Source organism: Silene latifolia, chromosome 10 (assembly GCF_048544455.1).
Source record: "Silene latifolia isolate original U9 population chromosome 10, ASM4854445v1, whole genome shotgun sequence".
NCBI classification, from domain to species: Eukaryota; Viridiplantae; Streptophyta; class Magnoliopsida; order Caryophyllales; family Caryophyllaceae; genus Silene; species Silene latifolia.
In genome coordinates this window covers 11,638,752-11,666,522 of record NC_133535.1, presented here as the reverse complement: position 1 = coordinate 11,666,522, position 27,771 = coordinate 11,638,752, and the positions used below count along the sequence as shown (strand labels likewise).

Here is a 27,771-nt window from a genome sequence, read left to right as displayed (position 1 = left end):
TATATTTTATAGTTATAATTAACGTACTATTTTATTTTATTTTAAATGTATTTAATATTAAATTTAAATAAAATAAAATAGTACGTTAATTATAACTATAAAATATATATCAATCAATCAATACTATATATTAAATCCAGAAACCAAGGGATTTCAATGTAATTAAAGAAAGTTATATAAATTAATTATACTATATAGTTTTAAATCAATAGCACCGTGTGATGGACCCGATTAAGGGATCTCAATGCAAATATTATATAGTTTGGGTTAAAATTAAATTATATAGAAGCTTGGTAATTTTCCTAAACATTTGTAAGAGACTAAAAGATGATCAATTTTCTTAAAATAAAATAATTAATTAAGATAATCAATTTCAAGGAGACTAAAAGAAAGAAGATGCTTGGTAATTTTCCTAAATATTTATAGAAGATTAGAAGATGGTCAATTTCCTTAAAATAAAATAATTAATTAGTATAAACATGCACACTTATGGTATTAATTATTATCATCATCATAAAATTATATATTAAATTTAAAATCTATGCAATTTTATTAAATTTTATAGTTTATTAGATGTTAATTATTTAACAACAAAAATATAATAAGTAGGTTATAAATAATTTAAGTTAGATTGCATAATATATATATTGCATAATTCTTTCGATTTGATTTAATGCATATATGTAATATATTTATATAAATATATAATTCTCTTAAAATTGCATGCCTAAGTAGTAAAAGTAATTTCGTTAGTAAAGAAAAGAATTGTAGTAAGATTTGATATAGTTATATGATAATAATCACTCATTTGAATAGTAAAAGTAACAATATTATCAGCGAGATTAGTGAAAGTGGTAGAAATAACAATGGGAATAGTGAAATAATCAATATTAAGAAAGTGGTAGAAACAACAACGGGAGTAGTGAAATAATCAATATTAATGCGGCAATAGTGAAAGTAACAATAATTACGGTGTGAATAGTGAAATTATCAATATTAATGCGGCAGTAGTGATGGTAACAATAATTACGACGGGAGTAGTGAAAGTAACAATAATTACGGGCAAGTAATGAAATGTTATTACTATTGTTTCATTAATAAGAGTAAAATATTAATAGCGGGAGTAGTGAATATGTCTCAAAATTTATTTTATCGTAATTTTAGGATATGTCATCGAAAAATATATTAATGATAAATTTATGGGTTATGCATCTTTAAGTAATTTTATTTAATGAAAAAACAAATGTAATGGTAAGTAGAGGTAGCCCGGGCGAAGCCGGGCACCAATACTAGTTATAGGTAAAATTTAACTTTGACTATAACTTATTCTCATTTCTCACCCAAACTTGTTTTCTAATAAATCTCTTTCACTCTTTCGACATCTCATTCCTCGTTTATAGGTATCCAAACACATTTAGGTGTGTCTGACGAGTGTCGGTGTCCGACACAGTGTCGGACACGAGACGACTGGTTAGGAAAAGTGTCCGTGTTACCTAGACTGCAGTTCAGGTCGATTTCGGGTCTCGGGTCAATGGGATCGGGTTGATTTTGGTTCAAATGAGTGCACTTATGTCTCGGATGAGAATCAAACCCAACTTTTTGTTGAAGTAAGAGTGCTCTTATCATTTGAGCTAATTGTGGTTATCTCTAAGCCACTTCTTGTGCAAAAAGCTAAAGTTTTAACTACAATGTCGCCTTTAAACACAATTTAGAATTATGATATCTTAAATATAATCTTTTGATATTAAATCAGATCATTGTAATCAACATCGAACCAAGTTTCTAAAAAAAAACGCACAAAATCACCTGTAATTCTCTATTTTACTAAATGAAGAGGCGAATCTAGGAATTTTCCCGTTCAAATTTTTTCAGCGATATATTGGCTTAGCATGTTTGATAGTTATTCTTAAGTATTGGGCTTAACATTTTTGCTCATTCTATAATCTATACAAATGTTTGCCTACTTTATGTAATTCTTATTTGTGAATATTTGTACAAAAATATATTTTACCAACGTATTTTACACTGGTATATTGTCATATATCTCGAAAATTCCGTGCTTTAGCACGGGATCTACACTAGTAGTGACTATTATCTAAACTTTGAAAATTGGCTCCATCTGAATTTGACCCGCAATTCGAATTAATCTGGTCCTATTCAATTTGATTTTGACTCGAATGTTTATAATCACATAGCGTCCATTATCCTAACTCTTTACAAAATCCAAAGATAGGTTACTATTACCAAACTGAAAAATAACTCAAATCCAAAATATCCAACTTATTTCGATCCAGCCCAAATTATTGAAAACTCGAAATAACACCAACCCAATTTATCCGACCTAATTAATCCGTTTACAAGGTAGTAGTTGCGTATTTGAGTATTCTAATAAACCTTCCATAAAAAATGATGATCAAAGCAGAGAGGGACGGGGCCTGCAAGGCTGAAATCGGTGAAGTTACTACTGCTACAATCTACATGCGCAGATTCATGTGAAATTGTGAGTTGATCAATTCTCCTTGTACAAATTCAACAGTCTACCTTATACTTGAATAATTCCTCTTTATTTTTTATTTTTATTTTAAATAATTACTCCGTAATTTATTCTGCAATTTGTGTGAAATTCAGCTGAATTTAGGGAAATTCCTGTATTTTAACAATTACCCATTATTCATTTCCACTAATTACATCAAAAAAATAATATGGAGGGTGAAATTTTATATGTTGCAGTTGGTAAAGAGGTTGAAGATAGAAATTCTACTCTTAAATGGGCTTTGAAGAGATTTAAACATGAAAAATGTGCTAGTATTTGTGTCTTTTATGTTCTTGCTCCTTCCCAAACCATTACCCAACCAAGTACTGTAATTTTTTATGTTATCATTTGATTTTGATCATGTTTATTGTGCATGTTTTCCTAAGGATTGTTGTTGTTGTCGTCGTCGAAATGGGCCTATTTCACTTGTGGGTCAACTCAGTGGTGGAGCGAGGGGGTTAGCAGGGGCAAGCGCCCCCGCTGAAAAAAAGAAAATCCCTTTTACCTCATGGCATTATTTGTTTACCCTCGCTGAAATTTTTCGCCCCCTAACAACAAATCCTAGCTCTGCCACTAGGAACAATTTGTCACAGTGGTAGTCACTCATCACTGGAGTATGATAGAGGAAAATGATTTGCTTATATGAATACCGTTTTTTTTTAATAGCAAGTAAAAGTAGCCATCATTTGAATAGAGCAAAGTGACTGTCGCAAATTAAATGTTATTTGATTTGATCTTGTTTATCATGTCTGTTTTCCTAAGGGGTTATCGTCTTAATGACCCTATTTTGCTCATGGGTCAATTGGAAACAATATGAGGCGGTGGGAGTCAAAGGATTACTATGGGATATTGTAAAATGACTTGCTTAAATGAATACCCCTCTTTTTAATTGTAAAGTGAGGGTTGCCGGTCGCGGAATTACTATGGAATAAAGCAAAGTAACTCGCTTATTTGAACACCCTTCTCTTTAATTGTAAAGGTAGCCATCATTTGCATAGAGCAAAATGGATATATGTGTTGGTAACATAAGGATAAAACTGCACACATCTGACCTTTTGCGCTATAATTTGTGGGAGCCTATGAGGCGGTGGGGTGATGCTGTTGTTGTTGGGAGTAATTTTCAAGGCTTTAAGGGTGATGATAATGAATAAATGCACAGATCTTGATGGCCCATTACACGTTTTGTCATATTTTAGTGAAGTTTTTGTTTGATGAGCAGTGTTTTTTTCTTCCTGCTTTATAACTAGTTATATGTTGTGATATCCGCAGATGGCTTTGAAGCACCAGTGCATTCACTCCCAGAACATGAAGTTGCATCATTTCGAGAGCGAGAAAAGAAAGAGATTGCTGCGATCCTTGATGATTGTGGTCAAATATGCACCACACACAAGGTACAATTCATCTTTCTGTAATGTTCACATAATGAACTAAAGATTGGATTTTGCTCTGAGAAATGTCGTGTTTACTTTATTACCCATCTTTTAGTCAGCTGTTGTGTTGCTTGGACTCGACTTAAAGTATCTTTGTTCTGACATAGGTATTTCCATGTCACGGATTCTACAAAATTTTAACTAATCTTCTAGATTTAGGCCTAATGTTAAATGTCCATACTACATCTAGTGTCAAGAGTCTGACACGGTATGTGAGGAAAAGTGACGAGTCTGGGAATATAGGTGCTTAGTATTGTCTTAAGCTTAGAGGCTTTAGAAGCTCTTTATACCTTGCTAGCTACTCTTTGATGTTATACTACTTTATTATTTTCCAGTTAGAGTTAGTATGATAGTCTTGCATGCTTGACCAAACTATTAAGTATTAACCCTATGATTAAATGAATAACACCTTAAATAATCTGGGTCGGACACTTGGACATGTTCAGAAATTACATATTTTGATATATAGACGCCATTATTTCATTTTTTTATATTAGAGGTACTTGTCCGGAATAAATTAGAACATGATGTTATTTATGACCCCACACCCAAATATTTCCAGCTCTACCACTGATCTGCGTTGGTCCTCGTTGTGAGATTGTTCATACTAGTCTCAATGAAAATTTAATTTTCATTCTGGAAACGACTTACATCACTTCTTTTCCTAGGTTCCCTTTCAAACTATCCAAGTACCAAGCGAGTCAGTAACAGAGGGACTTCTAGAGATCATAGTTAATCTGAGGATACAGAAATTGGTGATGGGTGCGGCAGCTAACAGTTCATACTCTAGGTATTGATGTATATACTTCTGCAGATTTTATATTCTGCTTCCGTATACCTGCTTATGATCATTATTAATACCCATTACAGAGTTCAACCTCCAGGTACTTGGCTTAGAATGAACACAATTTGCACAACAAAGAAGTTGAGTATTATATATATTCCGTTCAAATCCTCACTTTTGTGATCTTGATATTGAAGGAGAATGTTGACACCAATGTCCAAAAAGGCCAGCTTTGTGCTCCTTAATGCTCCAAAATTCTGTCACATATGGTTTGTATGCAACAATCACCTAGTTTATACAAGGTAACTTTGCTACCTAAGGTACTTGAGTTTATCCATTTACTTGGTAGTATGTTTGCTTTGGGTTGTCTTTTTCTGTTTTGTGGCTCTCTAAATGATGGCGTTAAATGATAAATTGTGAGGTTTACAATTTGTTGGTTGAAACTCACATACCAAGGAAGTTCCTTACAGTTATTCCTGCATGACCGCCTCATTTTATGAGATGGTTCTAAAGCCGTCTAGCAGGGTGTTTTGTTAGGTTCTCATAACAGCAACTTCAGGTTTTAGGCCTCCAATGTTCTTTGATATTCATTATATTCAGCTTTTTTTCTGTCGGAGAATCATGTATTTCATTATAGCATATAGCTGAAAGCTGCCTTATATTTGAGTGAAGAGAGGCGCACAGTCAAATCGTCAATTTATTTTTTAACTTGAAGGTTTTAGTACTATCTGGGGGCCTGATTGTTAACCTCCACACAAGGTCGTCCATATTATTGAGACGGCCTTGCATGGCTCAAAAGCTATCCTTGTCTCTTCCCAACTAACCCTTCAAAACTATTTTGCTTACATGGTTATGGCGGCTAGCTTGTTATTTCAGAGTGTTACTTTCAACCCCATACAAGAAGTTGTGAATTCCAAAATAGTCATACCTCTTTGTGTATTTGTAGATAACTTTCTAGGGCTGGTAGACAGAGTGTTATCTTGAATAATTGATATTACCTCCATTTCAATTATGTAGTCATTTCTGACTTGACCATTAATCTCTCTAAATAGATGCAGTAATTTCTGACTTGATTCCTCTAGACAATTGGTTTCATACTAGATGTGCTTATGGTACTGTTTTCCTTGAGACAAAAGTTGGGAGTATTAATAAGACAATAGTTCTCAACATTGACTACCAAAGTGAATGGGGGACGATAAAAAAACGACGTAGTAGTATCCCAGTAGGATAAGTGATGACTAACTTCTTTTCTTGTGTAACTGGCTTTTTTTTTCTACCTGTAGTTGGGAGTTTATAGACATTAACTTCTGCCCTTCTAACATAGGGAAGGCGCCTGGCAACGGACTGGAAAAACAGAAAGGTTCTTTAACTGTACATTACCATGTGTATCAGCTGGTGGTTCATCTTCACAGTCCTCGATCATGCATAATGACTCTTTACATTCTAGTATGGTAGGCAATCAGCCTAGCTCTTCTTTCTGTGTTAATTTCCGTAAAAAGTTACTCTGTAGTTGTTCTCAACCATTGAAACGATTGGCAAGATGGTAGATTTCTTATGTTGAAATTTAACTTGTAGAACGAGCAAACATTCTTGAACGGAATTTCATGATTTACCAAGCAATGCGCCTGGTAATAACGACAACAACACTCTCCCAGAAGACGTCTTCTGTTGAATCTTAACTTGTAGAATGAGCAAACATTCGTACTCCTGTTTAAACACGATGGTTTCTGGACGACTCCTAACAAAAAATGCGTCTAGTATTGCGTCAAGTGACTGCTAATTGACAATAAAAGAAGAGCAGATAGTGTAGTGAGTATTTTGCTTTATTTCCTCGCAATTCAGAATTAAAGAGTAGTGAGTCTTTGGGTTCTTTGGAAATGGAAATAATCTGAGCAAATAACATTACCCCAAAAATTAATCACTTCAATATCATACTCTTACTGTTGCCGATTTGGAATCTTAGATACACCCTATTATTAAGAGACTGTTAGTCAATATGAAAAACTTGTTCTTTCTGCATTCCTTTTTGAATATGATCTTCATTAACTTACTGCTGTAACTTTTCATCCTTTTTACCATTTCAAAGTTTAAAGATACTAAGTCTGCTATTCGATTTTTCAGCCAACGGACATAATTAATATACTGTATACTCAGCTTCAGCAAACCACGAAAGAATTAAAAGAGTCAACAGAAAAATTGCATACTGAATCAATGAAACGACAGACAGCAGAGAAAGAGGCCTCAGAAGCAAATCTAAAGGTAGGTACAGTAATTTTTAAGTATGGTTTTCTACCTTGTCTTTTTCAAAAGAAATATTGCTTTCAGATTGTAGGTGATTGTTAGCGAGTTTGTGTCGGACATGGGCCAAGCCTAGATGACTTATTTTGCTTGGCTAGTGGGAATGTCAAAAATCACCCGCTGTATTTCAGTACAATATCTTGTACCCTTACCATCTTTTATATTCCCTCCCGTCGAATCCAATCTACCCATTTGACTTTCGCTATCTCCTAGACTACAATTGGACCATGTTTTTCTTCCTTATATTATACTCCTTTTATTGAAAATATAATTTTGTGGAAGACTACTTAATAATAAATGTAAATATGTTTCATATTTTAATTTTTCTTTGTTTTAGCATAACAGTCAAACTTTTCAAATTCTGACCCAAAAAGTTAAAATTTTCGTTGCATTGGTATTGATTGATTCGTGTGTCTAGTTCATCATTCTGTAAGGGAGTACAATTTTGTGTCGATGCTTATATAGCTGTCAGTGGTGCAGGTGCAAGCAGCTGATAATGACCTGATTCTGATGGAGGCAGACCTTAGACACACAAAGATTCGTCTAGACGATGCTTTAGATGAGCTCGACAAAGCATCTGTTCAGTTAACAACATTTGGAAGCCAAACTAAAAAATGGTACCTCGAGGCGAAGGAAATGGAAAATAAATTGGCATCTTCTGAGAACTTACAGAATATGTACAAGAAGCTTTCTAACGGACTGCAGGAAAAACTCAATCTTATTGCTCGAGACCAACATAGTTTAGATTTTCACATCCTTTCGTGTGAGTATTCGTTGTCAGATCTTGAGGAAGCCACTAACTGCTTTGATTCATCTTTGAAAGTTGGGGAAGGAGGCATATACAGAGGTTTCCTGAATCATACCGATGTTGCAATAAAGATGCTTCATACTAATAACTTGCAGGGTCCTTTGGAATTTAAACAAGAGGTAATGAATTCCAGTGAACTAGAATCCACTAAGGCACTGTATTAAATTAATGCCACTTTTTTCAGCCGTAATCTTGGGTAAGACGGTCCTAACTCCTATAATAAGACAGAGAGAGTTACTAAAACTCCATGTTCAAAAGTCATCCATCAGACATAAAAATTCACTTTTGTCCTTTCACAGGATAATAGTCTTACCCAACATGTGTTCCTTCTGCTGATGTTGTGATCCTTGAATAGAATTAGGTGATCGGGTTACTCGGATGGTGTAGGGTTAGGTCAAAATGGATCGTGTCATATCGGTTAACGATTTTCACTCAGTTAATAGCACACTTGGGTTGAGTCAGGTTTGGATTGGGCCGTTTATCAGGACAAGTCGTGTCGGGTTTAGTTTGGGTTATTATCGGGTTAGGTAATTAGCACTTTTGCAAATTTTCACGGTGTATTTTCATGTTCGGAGGAATAATTTCATGTTTAAGCTATCACTAAAAGGGTAGCCCGGTGCACAATGGCGTCCCCGCTAGGCGAGGGTCCGGGGAAGGGTCCCACCACAAGGGTGTAATTGGGGCAAGCCTTCCCTTGCCATTTTGACAAGAGGCCGCTCCAAGGACTTGAACCCGTGACCTCACGGTCACAAAGCAACATCTTAACCGGTGCGCGAAGGCTCCCCTTCATGTTTAAGCTATCATTACGTCAATTTATTAAGTCTATTATTAATTTGTTTCATATTTACGTCATCTTATTTGGATCATTATTAAACTAATTCATTGTCGTGTTATCAATCGGGTGAAATCATTATCGGGTTACATGTCATTTTAATCATTTTTGGGGTTAGGTTGAGACAAATCAGGCAGTATTTGTTGTCAGTTTAGCCTCGAGTCGGTTTTGATTCACCGGTTATAAGGATGATATTGGGCCACCTTTCTGAGATCAATTCAGCTTTTGCTAGTTATAGTCTTAACTTTATTCATGTTTCTTCGTGATTTAGAAGCAATTCGAACTTGTAGTGTGTAATTCTAATTGTCGTTGACCCACTACTTGTATGGTGTTCCTTTAGGTTGATATTTTAAGCAAGCTGCGCCATCCTAACATAGTGATTCTTCTCGGTATCTGCTCCAAATCATGGGGTCTCATTTATGAGTACCTGCCTAACGGAAGCCTCCAGGACCAACTCAACTGCAAGGACAACACTCCCCCATTACCATGGCAAACAAGAATCCAAATAGCCATAGAGTTATGCTCAGTGCTTAACTTTCTCCATTCCAGAAAACCTAATAGCATTATACATGGTGCTATAAATCTTAAAAATGTGCTTCTTGATGGCAACTTCGTCAGTAAGCTCAGTGGATTTGGTTCCTGCCGTGTTATGTCAAATAACGAGGTTGATTTCCAGATGGCATGCAAGACTGATGTATACTCTTTTGGAGTTATACTGCTATGCTTATTAACCGCAGAATCTCCTTCCGGAATTGTGGAAAAGGTGCAATTTTCTTTGGAGAATAATGATTTTTTTTACATACTGGATCATTCTGCTGGTCAATGGCCGTTTGTCAGAGCCACCCAATTGGCTCACATGGCTTTGAGGTGCTGTCATGAGTTTCCAGACGACCGTCCTGACCTAGCTTCAGAGGTATGGATGGTGCTCAAGCCAAGTAATGATCCTTCCCAAAGTTTATCTCCCCCTATGCGACTTATAAAGGAAGGGCAAATACCACCCTATTTTATCTGTCCAATCGTACAGGTTTGACTGCTTGTACCCCACATTATATTAACTTTCATCCTTATGTTATAATCTTATGACCTTTTCCTCTGGTCAATTGGCTCACTTTTAGTAGCGTAAGGATCACTATTTTGTGAGGTTCAAGTCAATTTGGATTTTGGGGTAGATTGAGTCGATTCCTTTCAGGCATGTGTATTATCTCTATAATTGGATCATATTGTCCACTTGTTGAGTGGTTACGGTGTCGGATACTTTCGGTTTGAGACTTTGAGTTGGGTCACTTCAAAATCGTGTTTATTCAGGTAGTTGTCATTTGTTATGTACTGCACATCTGCACATAAACTTTGGTGTACTTGTAAATTACTCAATTAGAGTACTCCGGTCATTTCCAATCAGGTCTTAGGTGGTTTGAGAAAGATTAATTTGGACTGGGTTACTATTGGGTCCAACAAAGTTTGGGCTAGCTATGGCTTATGAGTCAAAGCTGATCTGAGATCATTTTGTAATTATTATGTTAAAGTCAAATTCATATCTTGGATCAGGTTATTTAGGTAAGTTCAACCGGGTCGCTGTATGTGAGTTGTGATCCACATTGTCTGAGAAGTAATCAGCTTAGTTTTAAAAGTGAGCTAATTAGACCGTTTTATATGAGGTTTTTTGAACTTTTATAGTGTCTTTTGTGGTTATGACCATCTAAATATTTGGGGTTGGCTTTGTTTGAGCTTGCAGGAAATAATGCAGGACCCGCATTTTGCAGCTGACGGCTTCACATATGAAGGAGAAGCAATCAGAGCCTGGTTTGACGGTGGCCATGAGACTTCACCCATGACTAATCTAAGGCTTACAAACTGTCATCTTACTCCCAACCGTGCGCTACATTCTGCAATTGAAGAGTGGCAGCAAAAACACCGGTGTGTGTAGCTCTTCTCATCGCTTATAGTCTTCAGTTCTCTTGTAACTGTTCTTGTTTGTGTATTCTAAATTCTTTTGTTGCTGATTATTTTGTGTCCTCCTGAGCCCCGACAACATCTCTCTAGACCGTGGTATTAAACATGTCCCGACACCACATTGCGACTGGGTTGTATAGGTTTTTAGTCTACAGCGATTACATTTTGAGTCTTTGAGTCGGTATGATCCGTATACATGGCAAATGTAAAGCAGCAATAAGTGGTTCTGATATCAAGGCTAGAACTGATCCGACATAACTAATATTATGCTCTGGAACTTGTGTAGCAGAAGTTTTGTGTATGATAGATGGACTCATTCTCTAAGGTCGTGAGAATCTGTAAATGATAGATTGTTGAAAGGAATTCATCATTATTGTAATGAGTTTGCTAAGAGTTATTCTACATTGTAAATCTTGTAATGACTGTTGTCATCATTGACACAATTGTTTAAATTCTTTGGCACATAATATTGTATTTGCAATCACTTTACGATTTGGGGCTGAATAAAATCTTGTTTCTTGTGTTTGGCCTATAAAATGAGATGATATGGATACTATGCTTACAATTTGACATATATTAGTTAAAAAAAAAAAAAGGAAGTCTTCATTTTCAATAAGTTAAAGAGTCAGTCTTCGGTAAAACGGTTTTATATGAATTATTGTAGGTTAAAAGAGGTATAGTGGCAGATTTGTTGTTAGAGAGTTTCAAACTTAGATTATAATGTATGAGTGTACTAGTCAATAACTTCTCAACAAAGTTAGCTCATATCTGCCTGCAAAAAAAAAAAAGATAGGATAAGTGCATACCTAGTCTTCAACTATATTCATTCTGTTTTTTATATTTATCATTCTTGTAATTCTAAAACATTTATTTTTCACTTTAATATCTCCCGAAATATATAAGTAAACATCGTGAACTTTATGTTCATATAAAAACTCTTTTCATAAAGATCTTACTGGTAATTTTTACATTTTTTTGGACTAATATATTATGAAATGCAAATTCGTATCAAGACAGAAGATAAGACACGAAAATGGGACTGGGAATCGAAGATCGCACTTAGAATGGGGAGGATGCATGTAAGTAGTTTCTACCCCTACAAACGACCTCTCTTTAGAAATACATTACTTAATGTGAAATTGTGAATTGATCAATTCTTCTATACAAATTCAACCAAAATACCTCTACAGTCTTCTTACTCTACAATAACAAGTCTTCTTTAATTTTTTTTAATAATTAATTTACCAATATGGGTACTCAATCTCCTATTTTCTGCAACTTTGGCATCTTCCTCTTCTGTGAAATTCAGACAGCAACCCATCATTCATTTCTGCATAATATTACATCAAAGAAATAATATGGAGGATGATATATTGTATGTTGCAGTTGGTAAAGAGGTTGAAGATAGAAATTCTACTCTTAAATGGGCTTTGAAGAGATTTAAACAGGAAAATTGTGCTAGCATTTGTGTGTTTTATGTTCTTGCTCCTTGCCAAACCATAACCCAACTAAGTAAGGTTTTACTCCTTTCTGACATTATTTGTTTTGTGATCATAAACATCCCTGTTTCTGTAAGAATCGTTGTGAATTGTAAACAGTTTCTTGCTTGGGAGTCACTTATGGAAAATGAGATAGTGTCAGTAATGCTGTTGTATACGATTTTATTATCAGTGTGAATATAGTGGTACTGAAACTTAGTACCACCTGATGCTATTATTGTACGGAGTAGTTTTAATTGTGAAAGTAGCCATCGTTGGATTAATTCTCAGTATAATTTTCATTTTTGGATCATATGAAACAACCTTTCCATGTCCTGTTGCATACATCCGATCCCTTGCACCGAAATTTTTGGCAGCCAAAGAGACATTCGGGTCATGTTGCACAAATCCTCAAATAAGACTGTTGTATGACGTACAACAGTCGTATATTATCTTATGCACTTCATGCGTTGCTATTATTAAATGATGTATAGAAGGTAATATGGTCCTTGTCCGCTGTACAATGGTCTTTTAGGATCATTTTCAAAGTATTGGGGTTAATGATAAAGAATGAATGCAGAAATCTTCATGACCCAGTAGACGGGTTTTTCATGGCTTGATGAAATTTTCATCTGATGCCTAGTAGATTGGCCTCCCCCCGCAGCTTTTAGCTAATTATATGTTGTGAAATCTGCAGATGGCTTTGGAGCACCAGTGCATTCACTCACAGATAATGAAGTTGCATCATTTCGAGAACAGGAAAAACAGGAGATTGTAGCGATCCTTGATGATTGTGGTCAAATATGCAAGATATACAAGGTATAGTTGATCTGTTTCAGTAATGCTCAATTATAACTAGAAGTTGAATTTTGATCTGCGAAATGTCATGTTTAGTTTATTGCCTGTCCTTTGGTGTATTGTTACTTTGACTCACTTCAGGTATAGTTGATGTGGCACAGGTACTTTGACGTCTTGGACTCTGCCAAATTTTAGCGAATCTTCTAGACTTAGGCCTAATATCTAGTGTCAAGTGTCCGACACGGTACAAGGAAAAATGATGAGTCTGAGAATATAAGTGCTTAGTACTGTTTTAACCTCAAAGGCTTTAGTAGCTCTTTATACTTTACTAGTTACTCTTTGTTGCTATATTACCTTTCTTATTTACCAATTAGAGTAAGTAAGCGGGGTTACATGTGTGAGTGTGTGACCAACCAATTATGTATTAATCCTATGAATAATAATACCTATTTTGATTTATAAGACTCCATTATCTCATGTTAAAGGTTCTTACTTTGAGCTTTATGTTGTGTGTAAATCCACACCCAAATCTTTCTAGCTATGCCACTGATCTGAGTTGGCCCTTCATATGAGATTGTTCATACAGCTATACAAGTCCCAATGAAAATTTAATTTTGACTTTGAAAAGGACTCGCATCACTTCTTTTCCCAGGTTCCATTTCAAACCATCCAAGTACAGAACGTCTCAATTACAGAGGGAATTCTAGAGATCATAATTAATCTGAGGATACAGAAACTGGTGATGGGTGCTGCAGCTAACAGTTCATACTCAAGGTATTCATTATAAGTTATAACTTCCAGGTTTTAGGTTATACGTCGATTTACCGCTTTATATCAGTACCAATTACCGAGTTCCACCTCCAGGCACTTGGCTTAGAATGTACACAATTTGCACAACTAAGACGTTGAGTACATATATATTCCTGCAAATCCTCACTCTTGTGGTCTTTGATATTGAAGGGGAATGTTGACACCAACGTCAAAAAAGGCCAACATTGTGCTCCACAGTGCTCCAAATTTCTGTCACATATGGTTTGTATGCAACAATCATCTTGTTTTTACTAGGTACTTGAATTCATTCATTTACTTAATCTGCTACTTTGGTTTGTTTTAAATATTCCGTCTATTTAGCGTAGGGACTCTCTCAGTTATAGCTTTAAATGGTACATTGTGAGGTATAAAAAATTGTTGCTCGAATAGTTATTCTTGCACGAGGCCCACTCATTTTGTGAGATGGTTCTAAAGCCGCTTAACAGGGTGTTTTGTTAGGTTCACATAACAGGGACATCAGGATTTGTGTCCCACAATTACCTTTGAGATTCATTTTATTCAGTTTTTGTGTGTGTGAGAATCAAGTATTTCATTATAGCATATTCGCTGAAAGCTGCATTACATTTGAGTTAGGAGAGGCGCAAAGTGAAATCCTCAATTTATTTTTCATGTAGAAGGTTTTAGATCTATCCGGAGGTCTAATTGTTAAATTCCATACAGGGTCGTCCATATTATTGAGACGATCTTACATGGCTCATAAGGTATACTTTATGGTCTTCCCAATCAACCCTTCAAAACTATTATGCTTACATAGTTACGAGGCTTACTTTTGTAATTGCAGAGTGTTACTTTCAACTTACAAGAATTTGTAATTCCAAAATAGTCTTACCTTTTTTGGTATTTGTAGATAACCTTGTCACACTTCACATTTGGTTTGTCAAGACAAGTACGGAGTATTTTTGAGAAAGCTATAGTTGTATTTCATAAAAACATATTCCATAGTTGTCAGAATTGACTACCAAAGTGAAAGGGGACAAAATAAATGGGATAGAGTAATATTTTACTGTAGGGCAAATGATGAATATTTTTGTGTGTGTAATGGCTTTTTTTTTCTACCAATTGTCGGAGTTAATAGACATTAACTTCTGCCCTTCTAACACAGGGAATGCACGTGGCGAGGGACGGGAGAAACTGAAAGGATTCTTAACAAATCCAGTTATTATGAATCTGTTCTCGTTTCACTACCATGTACATCAGCTGGCGGTTCATCTTCACAGTCTTCGAGCATGCATCATGGCTCTCCTTCTAGTAAAGTGGTACGCAATCAGCCTAGCTCTTCTTTCTGTGTTAATATTCAGAAAAGTTGGTCTGGTAATTTAAAAATGAAACAAAAACGGCTGTTTGAACCACTATAAAGATTGGCAAGATGATAGATACCTTCTGCTGAAAATGAAATTTAACTTACAGAATGAGCAAACATTGTTCAGAGTAATTTCATAATTTACTAAGCTATACGCCTTGAAACAATGGCAACAACATTCTCTCAGTGCCTCGAGCACACCCGCATGGCGGTGGGAATGGGGGTTGGGTGCATACTGCTTACCTGTGTATGAACATGATTGTTTACGGATAATCCATATTGAAAACCGCGTCAAGGATTACATCAAATGACTGGCTGACTACTAATTCACAAGAAAAAGAAGTCCATGCTGTTTGGAGAGTCATTGTGCTACTTCATCATAATCCAGAACTATAGAATAGCGAGTCTTTGACTTCATTGGAAATGGAAATGATTTGATCAAATAACGTTTCCCAGAAAATTGGTCTCTTCAATATCCTACTTTTACCCTTGCCGACATGAAAATTCAGTTAGGCTCTGTGAATCAAGGTTCTTTAATCAGATTGAAAAAACGCATTTTTACCGGGCTCCTTCTCTGTGAATAATGTCAGTAACTTAGTCCTGTAATGTTTCATCCTTTTTATCGTTTCAAAGTTTAAAATACTAAATATGATATTTGATTTTTCAGCCACCCTCCATAATTGATAGATTGTATGCTCAGCTTCTTCAAGCCAATAAAGAATTAAAAGAGTCAACAGGAAAATTACATGTAGAATCGAAGAAATGGCAGGAAGCGGAGAAAGAGGCCTCAGAGGCAAATCTAAAGGTAGGTAATGATTTTATGTATGGTTTTCTACCTCATCTTTTTCAAAAGAAATATTGCTTCAGAATAGAGGTGACCGTTTGCGAGTTTGTATTGGACACGGGCCAGGCCTAGATGACTTATTTTGTTTGTCTAATGGGTATTTAAGTATTCAGTCGTTCATTTCAGGCCAATATCTTGTACCCTTGCAGTCTTTTATACTTATTTCCATGCAAACCAATCTACCCACTTGACTTTCTACAATCTCTAAGACAACAATTTGACCATATTTCCCTTCATTGATATTCTCTTTGTTGAAAATATAATTGTGAAAGATTACTTACTTGATAGTAAATGAAAAAGGGAAATTTGCATAAAACTACCTATTATAATCAAGTTGTTTCGAAGTATATTACCCACTACTACGCATAAACTTTTTTTTAAATATAACTATCTTATAAGTTATAAGTCACTCATTTTGGGAACAACTCACCCAAAGCCGCAAATTTATTTTAAAATTTTAACCATGTTGGTTTCTTTGACATTATAAATTGTTCGCAAAGATCACTTACACTTGGACCTTGGGAGAAAACCCCTAAAGTAACCGAAAATCTCAAATTAAGTTTCTAATTTTGATTAATTGGTACTAAAATGGATACAAACATAACTTGCTAGATAGTTATCTAAAAGATAATATATCGGGTAGTTGTTTGCAAAAAGTTAATGACATTAGTTAGTTTTATGTGGGCTTTTTCTAATGTAAATATGTTTTTGCTTAATTTAAAATTTCCCTTTTTCGCAAATTAATGTAAACTTCTCGAAGTTTGGCCTGAAAAAGTCAAATGAGTAGAGTGAATTGAGAGGAGGGAGTTTTTGTTTATTGATATTGATTTATTCATGTGTCATCCTCATCATTCTGTAAGGGGGTACAATTTTGCGACGATGCTTTTATAGCTTTCAGTGGTGCAGGTGCAAGCAACTGGGGAAGACCTGATTCAGATGCAGGCAGAGTTCAAAGACACAAAGACTCGTCTAGACAATGCTTTAGTCGAGCTCAAGAATGCATTTACTAAGCAGTTATCATTAGGAAGCCAAACTTTAAAATGGTACCTCAAGGTGAAGGAAATGAAAAATAAACTGGCATCTACTGAGGACTCGCCGGATATTGACAAGAAGCTTCCTAACCGACTGCCGGAGAAACTCGATCCTATTGCCCAAGAACAACAGAGTTTAAGTTTTCACAAGTTATCCTGCGAGTATTTATTGTTAGATCTTGAGGAGGCTACTAATTGCTTTGATCCATCTTTGAAAATTGCGGAAGGAGGCTATGGAAACATATATAGAGGTTTCCTAAACCATACTGATGTTGCGATAAAGATGCTTGATACTTATAGCGTGCAGGGTGCTTTGGAGTTCAGACAAGAGGTAATGAAGTCCACTGAACTAACATTTTTGTGTTCAGTGCTTGTGCTCTTTTATGTGGCAATAATTGCAATTATTTATCTAAGGCGCTGAATTTAGTGCCTCTTTTTTAGCTGAATCTTGAGTAAGACGGACAGGGAGAGTTTCTGAAGTTCCATGTTCAAAATCCCCATTCAATGACATAAAAATTCACATTGTCCATTTACAGGAGGACAGTATTACCCAAAAAATTTTCCTTTTTGATAATGTTACGAGCCTTGAATAGAGTTGGTGATTGTGTCATTTAGACGGTGTTTGGCCGGGTCAAGGTGGATCATGTCAATACCGTCCATTTATAGGAGGGCAGTACTACCCAAAATGTTTTCCTTTTTGTGATATTACGAGCCTTGAATAGAGTTGGTGATTGTGTCACTTAGACGGTGTTTAGTCTGGTCAAAATGCATCATGTCATATCAGGTTCAAATTTTCACAGCTTAATATCACCGTCTGGTTGAGTCAGGTTTGGATGGGGTTACTTATCATGAAAAGTCGTGTTGGGTACAGTTTGGGCTGTTACCGGACTAGGTAATTATTAGACTTATCTAATTGATCTTTATGAATTATTTATCTGCCTTTCGTGGAGTTTTATTCCAAATTTCATATGATTCCATTTTCTAAAAACCAAAAAAAAAAAAAAAAAAAAAAAGAGAGAGAGAGAGAGATAGATTTGAAGTGCAACAACTACAAGTAATATTCACTGCAAGGGTTTTCTACTTCAGGCCTTTTAGCAGAAATGCATAGTGATAACTGTAACACCCCACGTTAATTGAAGAGGTCCAGTGATAGGCTTAAATGACTAGTGCTTAAAGGGATTGGAAGTACTACTCATATCACAAAGTGCACTTTCTTTTATGGTCATCCATGCAAAAAGAACTCCACAGTTAAGCGTGCGCGTGCTTGGCAGGGAGTAGTCTTAGGATGGGTGACCTTCTAGGAAGGTTCCCGGGATGCGCATGAGTGACGACAAAATGTGCTATAAAAGACACGTGTTGATCTGTGGGCCATGTACACTGGTGAGCTATCATAAGTAACCGCTCCCGACCCGGTTTGGGCCGGGGTGTTACAAGTGGTATCAGAGCCCGGGATGCGCATGAGTGAGGACAAAATGCGCTATAAAAGACACGTGTTGATCTGTGGGCCATGTACACAGCCTGGTGAGCTATCTTAAGTAACCACTCCCGACCCGGTTTGGGCCGGGGTGTTAAGTCTGCTAGTTACCTAACCCAGCAAGTCAGCAACCTAACTGTACCCATAGCAACTTGTCCTGATATTATCACCCGATCCAAGCCTGTCTCAACCCCGAGAGTGATATCGAGCTGTGGAAATCTGAACCCAGTATGGCATGATCCATCTTGACCCTACCTAACATCGGCTGAATGACCCAATCTCCAACTCTATTTGGGGAACGTAGCAACAGCGTGTCTCTTCAAGTTCAGAGTTATAATTTCATGTTTAGGCTATCAATTTATTAAAGTTAAATTTCACGTTTTGATTAGAGGTCATCAATCGGGTTGAGTCATTATCATTAGTCAGTTAATATCGGGTTAGATTGAGAAAATCATATAAAATTGGTTGTCAGTTCTGTTCTGACTCAACTGTTTTCAGGTTGGTTCAGATATTGCATTGCCAGTTGTAGTCTATACTTTTCACGTTTCTTCATGAGCTCGAAGCAGTTCCAATTTCCTCCAATGTGTAATTGTTGCTTACCCCAACTTGCATGGTGTTTCTTTAGGTTGATGTTTTTAGTAACGTGCGCCATCCGAACCTAGTGACTCTTCTCGGTATCTGCACCAAATCATGGGGTCTGATTTACGAGTACCTTCCTAATGGAAGCCTTCAGGACCGACTCAACTGCAAGGACAACTCTCCCTCATTACCATGGCAAACAAGAATCCAAATAGCCACAGAGTTATGCTCAGTGCTTAACTTTCTCCATTCCAGAAAACCTAAAAGCATTGTACATGGTGATATAAACCCTAAAAACGTGCTTCTTGATGGCAACTTCGTCTGTAAGCTCAGCGGATTTGGTTCCAGCCGTGTTATCTCAAATGACGAGGTTGATTTCCAGATAGCATGCAAGATTGATGTGTACTCTTTCGGAATAATACTGCTATGCTTATTAACTGCGGAACCTCCCTCCGGAATTGTGGAGAAGGTGCAATTTGCTTTGGATAATGATGATCTTTCTAACATATTGGATCATTCTGCTGGTCAATGGCCATTTGTCAGAGCCAAGCAACTGGTTCACATGGCTTTGAGGTGCTGCCATGCGTTTCCAGACAACCGCCCTGACCTTGCTTCAGATGTGTGGATGTTGCTCAAGCCAAGTAATGATCCTTCTCGAAATTTAGCAACCCCCGTTCGACTGATCAACGAAGACCGAATACCGTCCTATTTTATCTGTCCGATCCTGCAGGTTTGTCTACTTGAACACCATTATTTTAACATCCATCTGTGTTAAACTCTGGTCACCTTATCCTCTGGCCAAATGGCTCACTTAGTAACTTGTAATAGCGCAAGGATCACTAGTCTGGTAAGAGTCAAGTCAGTTTGGATTTTAGGTCAGATTGAACTGATTCCCTTCAGGTTTGTGTATATCTTGGGTATGGTATTATACTTTTTCGAGTCATATCGTGTACTGGTTGGGTGGTTATGGGGTCAGCTTATTTGGGTCTGAGTTGGGTCTTTAGTTGTTTCGAGTTAGATAATTTGGACCAGCTTAGTATTGGGTCCATCAAATTTTGAGCTATGGCTTGCGCGTCCATTCGGATCAGAATTCATTTATGTAATTATTATGTTCGCGTCTAATTCGTACCTTGGATCAAGTTATTTGGGTTGAGTTCAATGGGTCGCTGTATGTGAGTTGTGACCAACATTGTTTTAAAACTGTTGCTAAGACCGTTTAATGTGTGTTTTTGAATTTTTGTAGCGTCTTTTGTGTTTATGACCATCTAACTATTTGATGCTGGCTTTGTTTGAGCTTGCAGGAAATAATGCAGGACCCACATTTTGCCGCTGATGGCTTCACATATGAAGGAGAAGCGATCAAAGCCTGGTTTGACGGAGGCCATGATACATCACCAATGACTAATCTGAGACTTGAAAACTGTCATCTTACTCCAAACCGTGCGCTACATTCTGCAATTGAAGAGTGGCAGCAAAAACACCGATGTGTGTAGCTCTTCTCCAAACCGTGCACTACATTCTTAAGGTTAAGGCTACCACGACTACATTTTTAGTCGGTATCACTCCGTATCCATGGCACAAAGCGAATTCAATAGCTGGGAAAGTGGTTCCGATATCAAGGCTAGAACTGATCCGAAGTAATTATTATCATGCATGCTCTTGAACTAGTCTAGCAAAGTTCTGTAAATGATAGATTGTTGACAGGAATTCCTTAATCATTACTGTAATTAGTTTGCTAAGAGCTAATATAAGTTGTAAATCATGTAATGACTTGCACAATTTTTTAAAACCTTCGCAAATTATTGCTCCCTTTATGAAAATTATTTCAATACGTTATAAGAGAAATTTTGCGACTCATTTATTTTAGGGATAATGGTCCTAATGGATTCTATGAAACAATAAACACTGTGGGCTAATCTTGCTCCAAAGCCTAATTTTCAAATGCAAAATTTGTTAGTTCCATCCTCGATTGAGTATTCACAAAGAAATTGATAAAGTTTATGGGTAGACGTGACAAACAGGTTAATTGGATCGGGTTTAGATTGAATTTTTTTGGGTTGGGTTATTTTCGGGTTTAATAAAATTTATGTGGGATTGGAATATTGGATCAATTAGGGTTGGTGCATTATTGGGTTGGGTATTAAGTTATTTACAGATATCGGCAAATTTCCAACAATAAACATGCGGCTCGGATCATATAAGATCAGGTCAATTCGGGTTTAGGTCAAGTACGAGACCTCATTTGGGTGTCGGATCAGATTATTCGGGTGGGGTCATTTCAAGCGGGTTAATTTTGCTAGGACTAACAAAATTGTCCCGACCCAAATGACCCGACCTATATCTTTTCCCCTAGGCCCATACCCAAACTGAGAACTCGAGTTTGACTAGTAACCCGACTTGTTTGAATTGAGCTGAATATTTATTGTTACAAATTGATCATTATTCCTAAATAACTTACTAATAACATGAAAATGACCGGACCTCTAAATTCGCGCAACACATGAACTGACCCAACTCGAACTAAACTGACTTGTTTGACTTGTTGGCTAGGTCTACTTATGGGTAGACTGTAACCCGACAAAATTGACCTGGCTTGACACCCGAGCTCAAGACCCAAGTTTGCCGAACCTAGACCTATCAAATAAAATCGAACCCGAAAAACCGATCGAAAACATCTGAATTGATAACCGATCGAACACCCGATATGAATAAATTAAATAGTACCCAAAACCCTACTCTATCCGAATCGACCCGAAACTTAATCGAACTCCATAAGAACCAAATGAAGCCCGAACCTGAATATATCTGAACCGATAAGAACATACCCGAATGAAAAATGTTTATTTTCTTATTAATACACTTAAATTTAGGTGTTTTTTCATTGATTATTTATTTATTAATAGTATTATAAATTATTACATTCAAATTGAAAAGTACAAGTACCATTTAGCCATTTTTACTCTGAATTCCAGAAAACTATGACCTGAAACTCAACTGAATTGAAATAAACCCGACCCGGATCATACCGGACTCGAAATATCACAAACCGATTAAAGTTGTTATCCGTAATTGTAACACTCCCACATACCAAGGTGCCTTACCAAGGACCACCTCAGTATATAATGGTGCTTCCATCTCGGTTGCCCGAGGTAAGTAGATCAAATAAACAATAACAGAACATTTATTAAATAACTTTATACTTTACATCATAAACCAACGTGAGAAAGATACAACATATACACTGGAGAACTACTAGACATGAGTGACAACGATATCTATTTCGGTAGTGTGATGACTTAGTTCCCTTCCATGTCCCGAAAGCATCAAGACTAGTTGTACCTGCTAAACCAACTGCTCACCATCCCCGAATGGATCACCACAGTTTTGAAAACACAACACGGGGTTAGTTCACTGAATAATAAAGATAAGTAAATACACTAAAGGCAATGACAACGATTCCACAACCATCCTCCATTTCCCGTCATGTCCCAATACTGACTATACACTTAAGTGTGTAGTCTTGCTATATTACTATCGCGACAGATAATCCACGTCAGTGGGGACCGCAGCCTTGCTCGCCTAAGCCCCGCTCATTGCAACGAGCAACAACCCATGTTCCTTAATGTGTACATCTCCTTTTGTGGTGGGTTCCACAAGGGGCGAAACAAGAGCGTGAAGCCACTCCCGCAAATGATTTCACTCAGCCGAGGACGCACCTCACAATCATAGTCAATCCACCACAACTCCAATACTTCAGAATACAATCAACAACAATACTTATCATATCAATTAAATCACAACATCACATCTTTAATCAATTATACAATCAACCGAGTAGGAAAACCTTACCTTTTCGCTATTCCATGAAAGTGCATCCAATTTAATAGCCAAGAAAGACTCTGAGATGAATCCTACAAGTAGCAACCATGTCCTATTACTAGACTGTTCAAGACCTACCGAAAGATGACGAATCAACACAAACTCACCTTGAGACGCAAACCGATGCCAACAACGGCAACAACCTGACTCGATGACTTCCTGCATGAACCATCCCCCTTCTTGGGTTAGTGTCAAAGCCATGTGAGAGAGTAGGGTGATGGGAAATAAATGGGAGAGAGAGATTAGGGTTAGAAAGAAAAAAGAATTGTCGAAAATGAAATGAGATTTACGATCTCGTGTTTTATAATAACGCGTTAACAGACGTGATACTTGGTCGAGTAGAGTGAATACTCAACCGAGTAAGTCTTACTCAGTCGAGTATATATTCACACTACTCGGCCGAGTGACCTTAATTAGGTCGAGCGACCAGTATCTAGGTCGAGCAACCAGTAACATTATTGGTCTCCTAACCTCTCCCATATCCCTTATTACGAGTCTCCTTGTAACACCCCTGATTTCCGGCTAAATTAAAACTTACTTTTACATACAAAACTGGCCGAAATACAAGGATATTATAATTAATATACAAAGTCTCTTCTTACAAATGTTTAAAATAAAATATACGAGATAGAAACTGAAATAAATCTTTCTCAAAGTCTTTAATAAAAAACTTGACTCGAAATCAAATCCTTTTGAACAGCAGCGGAAGTCACCTGAAAAGGAAGTCAGAAGACGGAAAGGAACTACCCCCATGACGAGTAGCCCAAAAGGGAAAAAAACACGTCAGCCGGAAAGCTGAGTAACAGATATTACCTCAATATAAGCAGAATAGTTTTTGGTCATGGCGTGGAAACACAGACATGTAAAAATATAAATAAACAGAGAGAATAATAAAAATACTCCCCTTTTACTAATCTCAATCTCAACTAATTACTCCATATCACTCATTACTCCGTCTCATAATATAATACTCCCAAGTAACCAGATATCGTATTCTCATCGTCAAACCTAAGACCAAGGACAAGGGGTGAGTGAACTGGCGGATAAGACCGCGAAACAATATTTCTATCTCAATATCGATTTCAAACTCAAAGAACTCAGTAACCTTGGCTTATTTTGAGTAAAGATGACAGGAAGACCTGGTAACACGATTCTACCGATCCTAATATTATTATTATTATTGTTCGGGGTTGTATGTTATATTTGTTACTTGTTATTGTCTTGTTATAGATTTATGTGTTGCTTACGTGATCCTTGTATAAGAAGTTTGATTTTTTTTAGCATGTTTGAATCTCCATTGTAACATGTGATGGTTATTACTATTACCGTTTTTATATATAGTAGTTAATGTTTCCTATCTTTAAATTGAATTGGTGTGAAGGGTATTGTGAAGGGTACAAAGTTTAAGGGCTAAAATAAGGTAAACAGCGAGTAAACAACAGTTCGAGATTAATTATTGTAGTTTGAGACAGTTCGAGATTAATTATTGTAGTTTGAGACAGGTTGTCTTTAGGTTGATTAGTTTCAACGTACATGATGATGGTGGACATGGCAAGTTGAATTATTGGATTTATTTAATGGTGGTTGTGCATATATTTGACGAGATAGTGATTTTTGTGGTGAATTGTTACGGTTGTTTCGTATTGTGTTTAAATCGTCTTTTCCTTTGACCTTGACTCGTGGGTGAGTAGCTTAGAGTTATTCTCTAAGTGTTGAGCAGTTCCTTTAATGGAATATTTGACAATATCGATATTGAAATTGAGATGAATATTGGTTACTACATTGACAACAACTCAAAATCAAATGAACAATTATCGACCAATCTACTTACTAGACCGCAAAACCATGACGTAATACCGAGGACAGTCGTCTACGTTACCTTTTTAGCGCTTAATCTTCAATGGAATCGTCAACAACGTAAGAGTCGGCGTCCGGGTCGTCCGAGTTTGAGCCTACGTCGAAATCGGAACGGAAACGGCGTTAAACATACACGTTTTAAAGCTACTGGGCAACCTATTATATGAGGCGAAGTAAAACGGAAATGGTACGAATGGAAAGCTTACCGCGAGATGAAGAGAATGGCGCAAAAATTACTGGAAACCGTTAAGAAACAAGAGAGAACTGAACTGCCGAAAATGGAAGTTCGCTAAGCTAGAATAACGAAGAAGTAGAAGAGGATTGCTTGGTTTGCGGAAATAGGGATTTTGTTTGATGACAACTCCTATTTATATATTATTTTAACCCTAAGAATACGAGAGATATCCCATTAAGCTAGGAGAAAAGTGGGTTTGTTATTTTAACTATCCACTTGATAAAGATATGCGGTCAATCCGTTACGGTTCTTTGTGAAACATAGAGATGAAACTCTGTCTCCACTACACAAAATAACGCGGTCTATTTAAAATAAATGTGTATTTCGCTATTAAAATATGAGTTCAAATAGTTAATAAATATATTATAAAAAAAAATGAACTAACATTTCAAATAAATACGAATTATAAAAAGACGTACTATCATATTAAATAAATGTGTCGGCTTAGAAAGTATATAAAATCATTTAATAAAATTTAAAACTCGCCATTAACTAATATTATGGCAGGAAAAAGCGGGTGTTACATTGTAACACCCCTGATTTCCGGCTAAATTAAAACTTACTTTTACATACAAAACTGGCCGAAATACAAGGATATTATAATTAATATACAAAGTCTCCAATATCAATAATAATCCAAATTCCAGCTAACTAACAGTACCATAATCCATGAGAACAAGCTAAAATGGCAAAGAGGCAACAAGACTCAAGTATAAGGCAACCAATTCATCCAACAACCAACATATGAAAAGACAATCATACTCAAAGATAAATCCTCGACCCTAGTCCCGCGACGGGTCATCGATCAAATCGAGGCTGACCGGTTTAAACCTAGTTTGACCAAACTCATTCGGTCAAACTGGCCCAGCTCAGAGTCTTGGCCTACCTTGGCCCAAATCACAAAATGTATCACAATGTCATTCCTCATGCGGGGCCACCAAAACTGGAGCTTCAAATCTTGATACATCTTATCACCACCTGGATGCACTGAATACGGTGTGTTATGCGCCTCACTCAAAAACTTTACTTTCAACTCGACATCGTCAGGGATACACCATCTACCTCGAAACTTGAGAACCCCATCTGGATTGACTTCAAAACCAACAGCTTTACCACTATCCAACTTAGAACGGATCTCAGCCAACTTAGAATCAGCTACCTGCCTCTCTCGGATCTCCCGGAACAACTCCGGTTCAGCCACCATGGCATTCAGACATGCACTACTAGGTTCCAAAGTAGCAGTGGGACCAGTCATAGCCCACCAACGATCAGCTTCCTTCTCGAGAAAATGTGCAGCAATGTTAACTTTATCGGCCTCTGCAACACGGTACAGAATGAAATGCTTCTCCATGTCTCTGGTCCACTCTGACATCAGCACAGGATCAACAGTTCCATCAGTTGAGGGGTGCAGGTGTGTTCTCCAAGATTGATTTGAGATCGGGCTATCATCAGATTCCAGTTAAAGAGGCTGACATCCCGAAGACAGCTTTTAGTACAAGATATGGTCATTATGAGTTTAAGGTGATGCCTTTTGGTTTGACGAATGCTCCTGCAGTTTTCATGGACCAGATGAATAGGACTTTCAGGGAGTTTTTGGATAAGTGTGTGGTGGTTTTCATTGATGACATCTTGATCTATTCCAAGGATGAGAACGAGCATAAAGTGCATCTTCGCGCAATACTCGATATTCTTCGTAAACAAAAATGGTATGCAAAGTTCTCTAAGTGTGAATTCTGGTTGAAGGAGGTGTCGTTTTTGGGGCATATCATCTCAAAGGAAGGTGTAATGGTGGATCCTTCTAAGGTGGAGGCTGTTTTGGAATGAAAGAGTCCAACTAATGTCAATGAGATTCGAAGCTTCTTGGGTTTGGCTGGTTATTACCGCAGATTTGTCAAGGATTTTTCTAAATGGCGAGACCGATGACTCGATTCTTTGAAGAAGGAATCAAAGTTTATTTGGTCTGAGGCATGTGAGAAAGCTTTTCAAGAGTTGAAAGCAAGACTGACTACTGCTCATGTTTGACCTTACCCGAAGATGGTGTTGAGTTTGACATCTTTTGCGATGCTTCTAAGAATGGGTTGGGGTGTGTCCTAATGCAAAATAGAAAGGTGATTGCATATGCTTCAAGGCAGTTGAAAGTTCATGAGGTGAATTATCCGACGCACGATATAGAGTTAGCAAATTTGTGGTACATGCTCTTAAGATTTGGCGACACTACTTGATTGGAGTTCAATGTCGCATCTACACCGACCACAAGAGTCTCAAGTACATTTTCACTCAGAAGGACTTAAACGCGAGACAGAGACGCTGGTTAGAGTTGGTTAATGATTATGATGTGGAGTTGCTTTATCATGAAGGGAAGGCCAATGTTGTAGCTGATGCTCTCAGTAGGAAGACCGTTCATTCGTTAACTCTATCGAGAATTTTGCCGGATGATTTGTGTGCGAGTTCGGAAGCTTAATTTGGAATTTGTGGAACCTAGTAGTGCATATCTGAATGCCATGGTGGCTGAACCGGAGTTGTTCGGGAGATCCAGAGAGAGGTAGGTAGGCGATTCTAAATTGGTGAGATCCGTTCTAAGTTGGATAGTGGTAAAGTTTGTTGGTTTTGAAGTCAATCCGGATGGGGTTCTCAAGTTTCGAGGTAGATGGTGTATCCACGACGATGTCGAGTTGAAAGTAAAGATTTTGAGTGAGGCGCATAACACACCGTATTCAGTGCATCCAGGTGGTGATAAGATGTATCAAGATTTGAAGCTCTAGTTTTGGTGGCCCCGCATAAGGAATGACATTGCTGAGTATGTGAGTAAGTGTCTTACTTGTCAGCAGGT

General features: G+C 37.0%; 1 protein-coding gene across 3 annotated transcripts; it reads left to right on the top strand.

Moving 5' to 3' along the window:
- Positions 1 to 2,339: 2,339 nt before the first annotated feature.
- On the top strand, positions 2,340 to 20,829 carry LOC141605113 (U-box domain-containing protein 33-like). Of its 3 annotated transcripts, none has more exons than XM_074423755.1 (17): positions 2,340 to 2,500; positions 3,803 to 3,924; positions 4,654 to 4,753; positions 4,945 to 5,049; positions 6,072 to 6,198; positions 6,869 to 7,006; positions 7,526 to 7,972; positions 9,026 to 9,709; positions 10,418 to 10,601; positions 12,811 to 12,932; positions 13,564 to 13,685; positions 13,872 to 13,976; positions 14,845 to 14,998; positions 15,710 to 15,847; positions 16,793 to 17,248; positions 19,017 to 19,700; positions 20,272 to 20,829. In XM_074423755.1, exons 2-17 carry the CDS (start codon positions 3,909 to 3,911, stop codon positions 20,461 to 20,463), a joined length of 3,774 nt encoding a protein of 1,257 aa, XP_074279856.1. In that variant the 5' UTR covers positions 2,340 to 2,500; positions 3,803 to 3,908; the 3' UTR covers positions 20,464 to 20,829. The 3 variants fall into 3 exon arrangements, with proteins under 3 accessions (XP_074279856.1, XP_074279857.1, XP_074279858.1); XM_074423756.1 differs by having other exon boundaries at positions 2,341 to 2,500; positions 4,632 to 4,753; XM_074423757.1 differs by lacking the exons at positions 2,340 to 2,500; positions 3,803 to 3,924 and adding an exon at positions 4,834 to 4,847 and having other exon boundaries at positions 4,634 to 4,753.
- Positions 20,830 to 27,771: the final 6,942 nt, after the last annotated feature.

What these genes read in the sequence shown, in the direction of transcription:
- LOC141605113 (XM_074423755.1), top strand. An exon ending in AATCACCTAGTTTATACAAG is followed by an intron (nt 5,050 to 6,071) that starts GTAACTTTGCTA and finishes CTTCTAACATAG; the next exon opens with GGAAGGCGCCTGGCAACGGA. An exon ending in GTGGCAGCAAAAACACCGGT is followed by an intron (nt 10,602 to 12,810) that starts GTGTGTAGCTCT and finishes TGAAATCTGCAG; the next exon opens with ATGGCTTTGGAGCACCAGTG.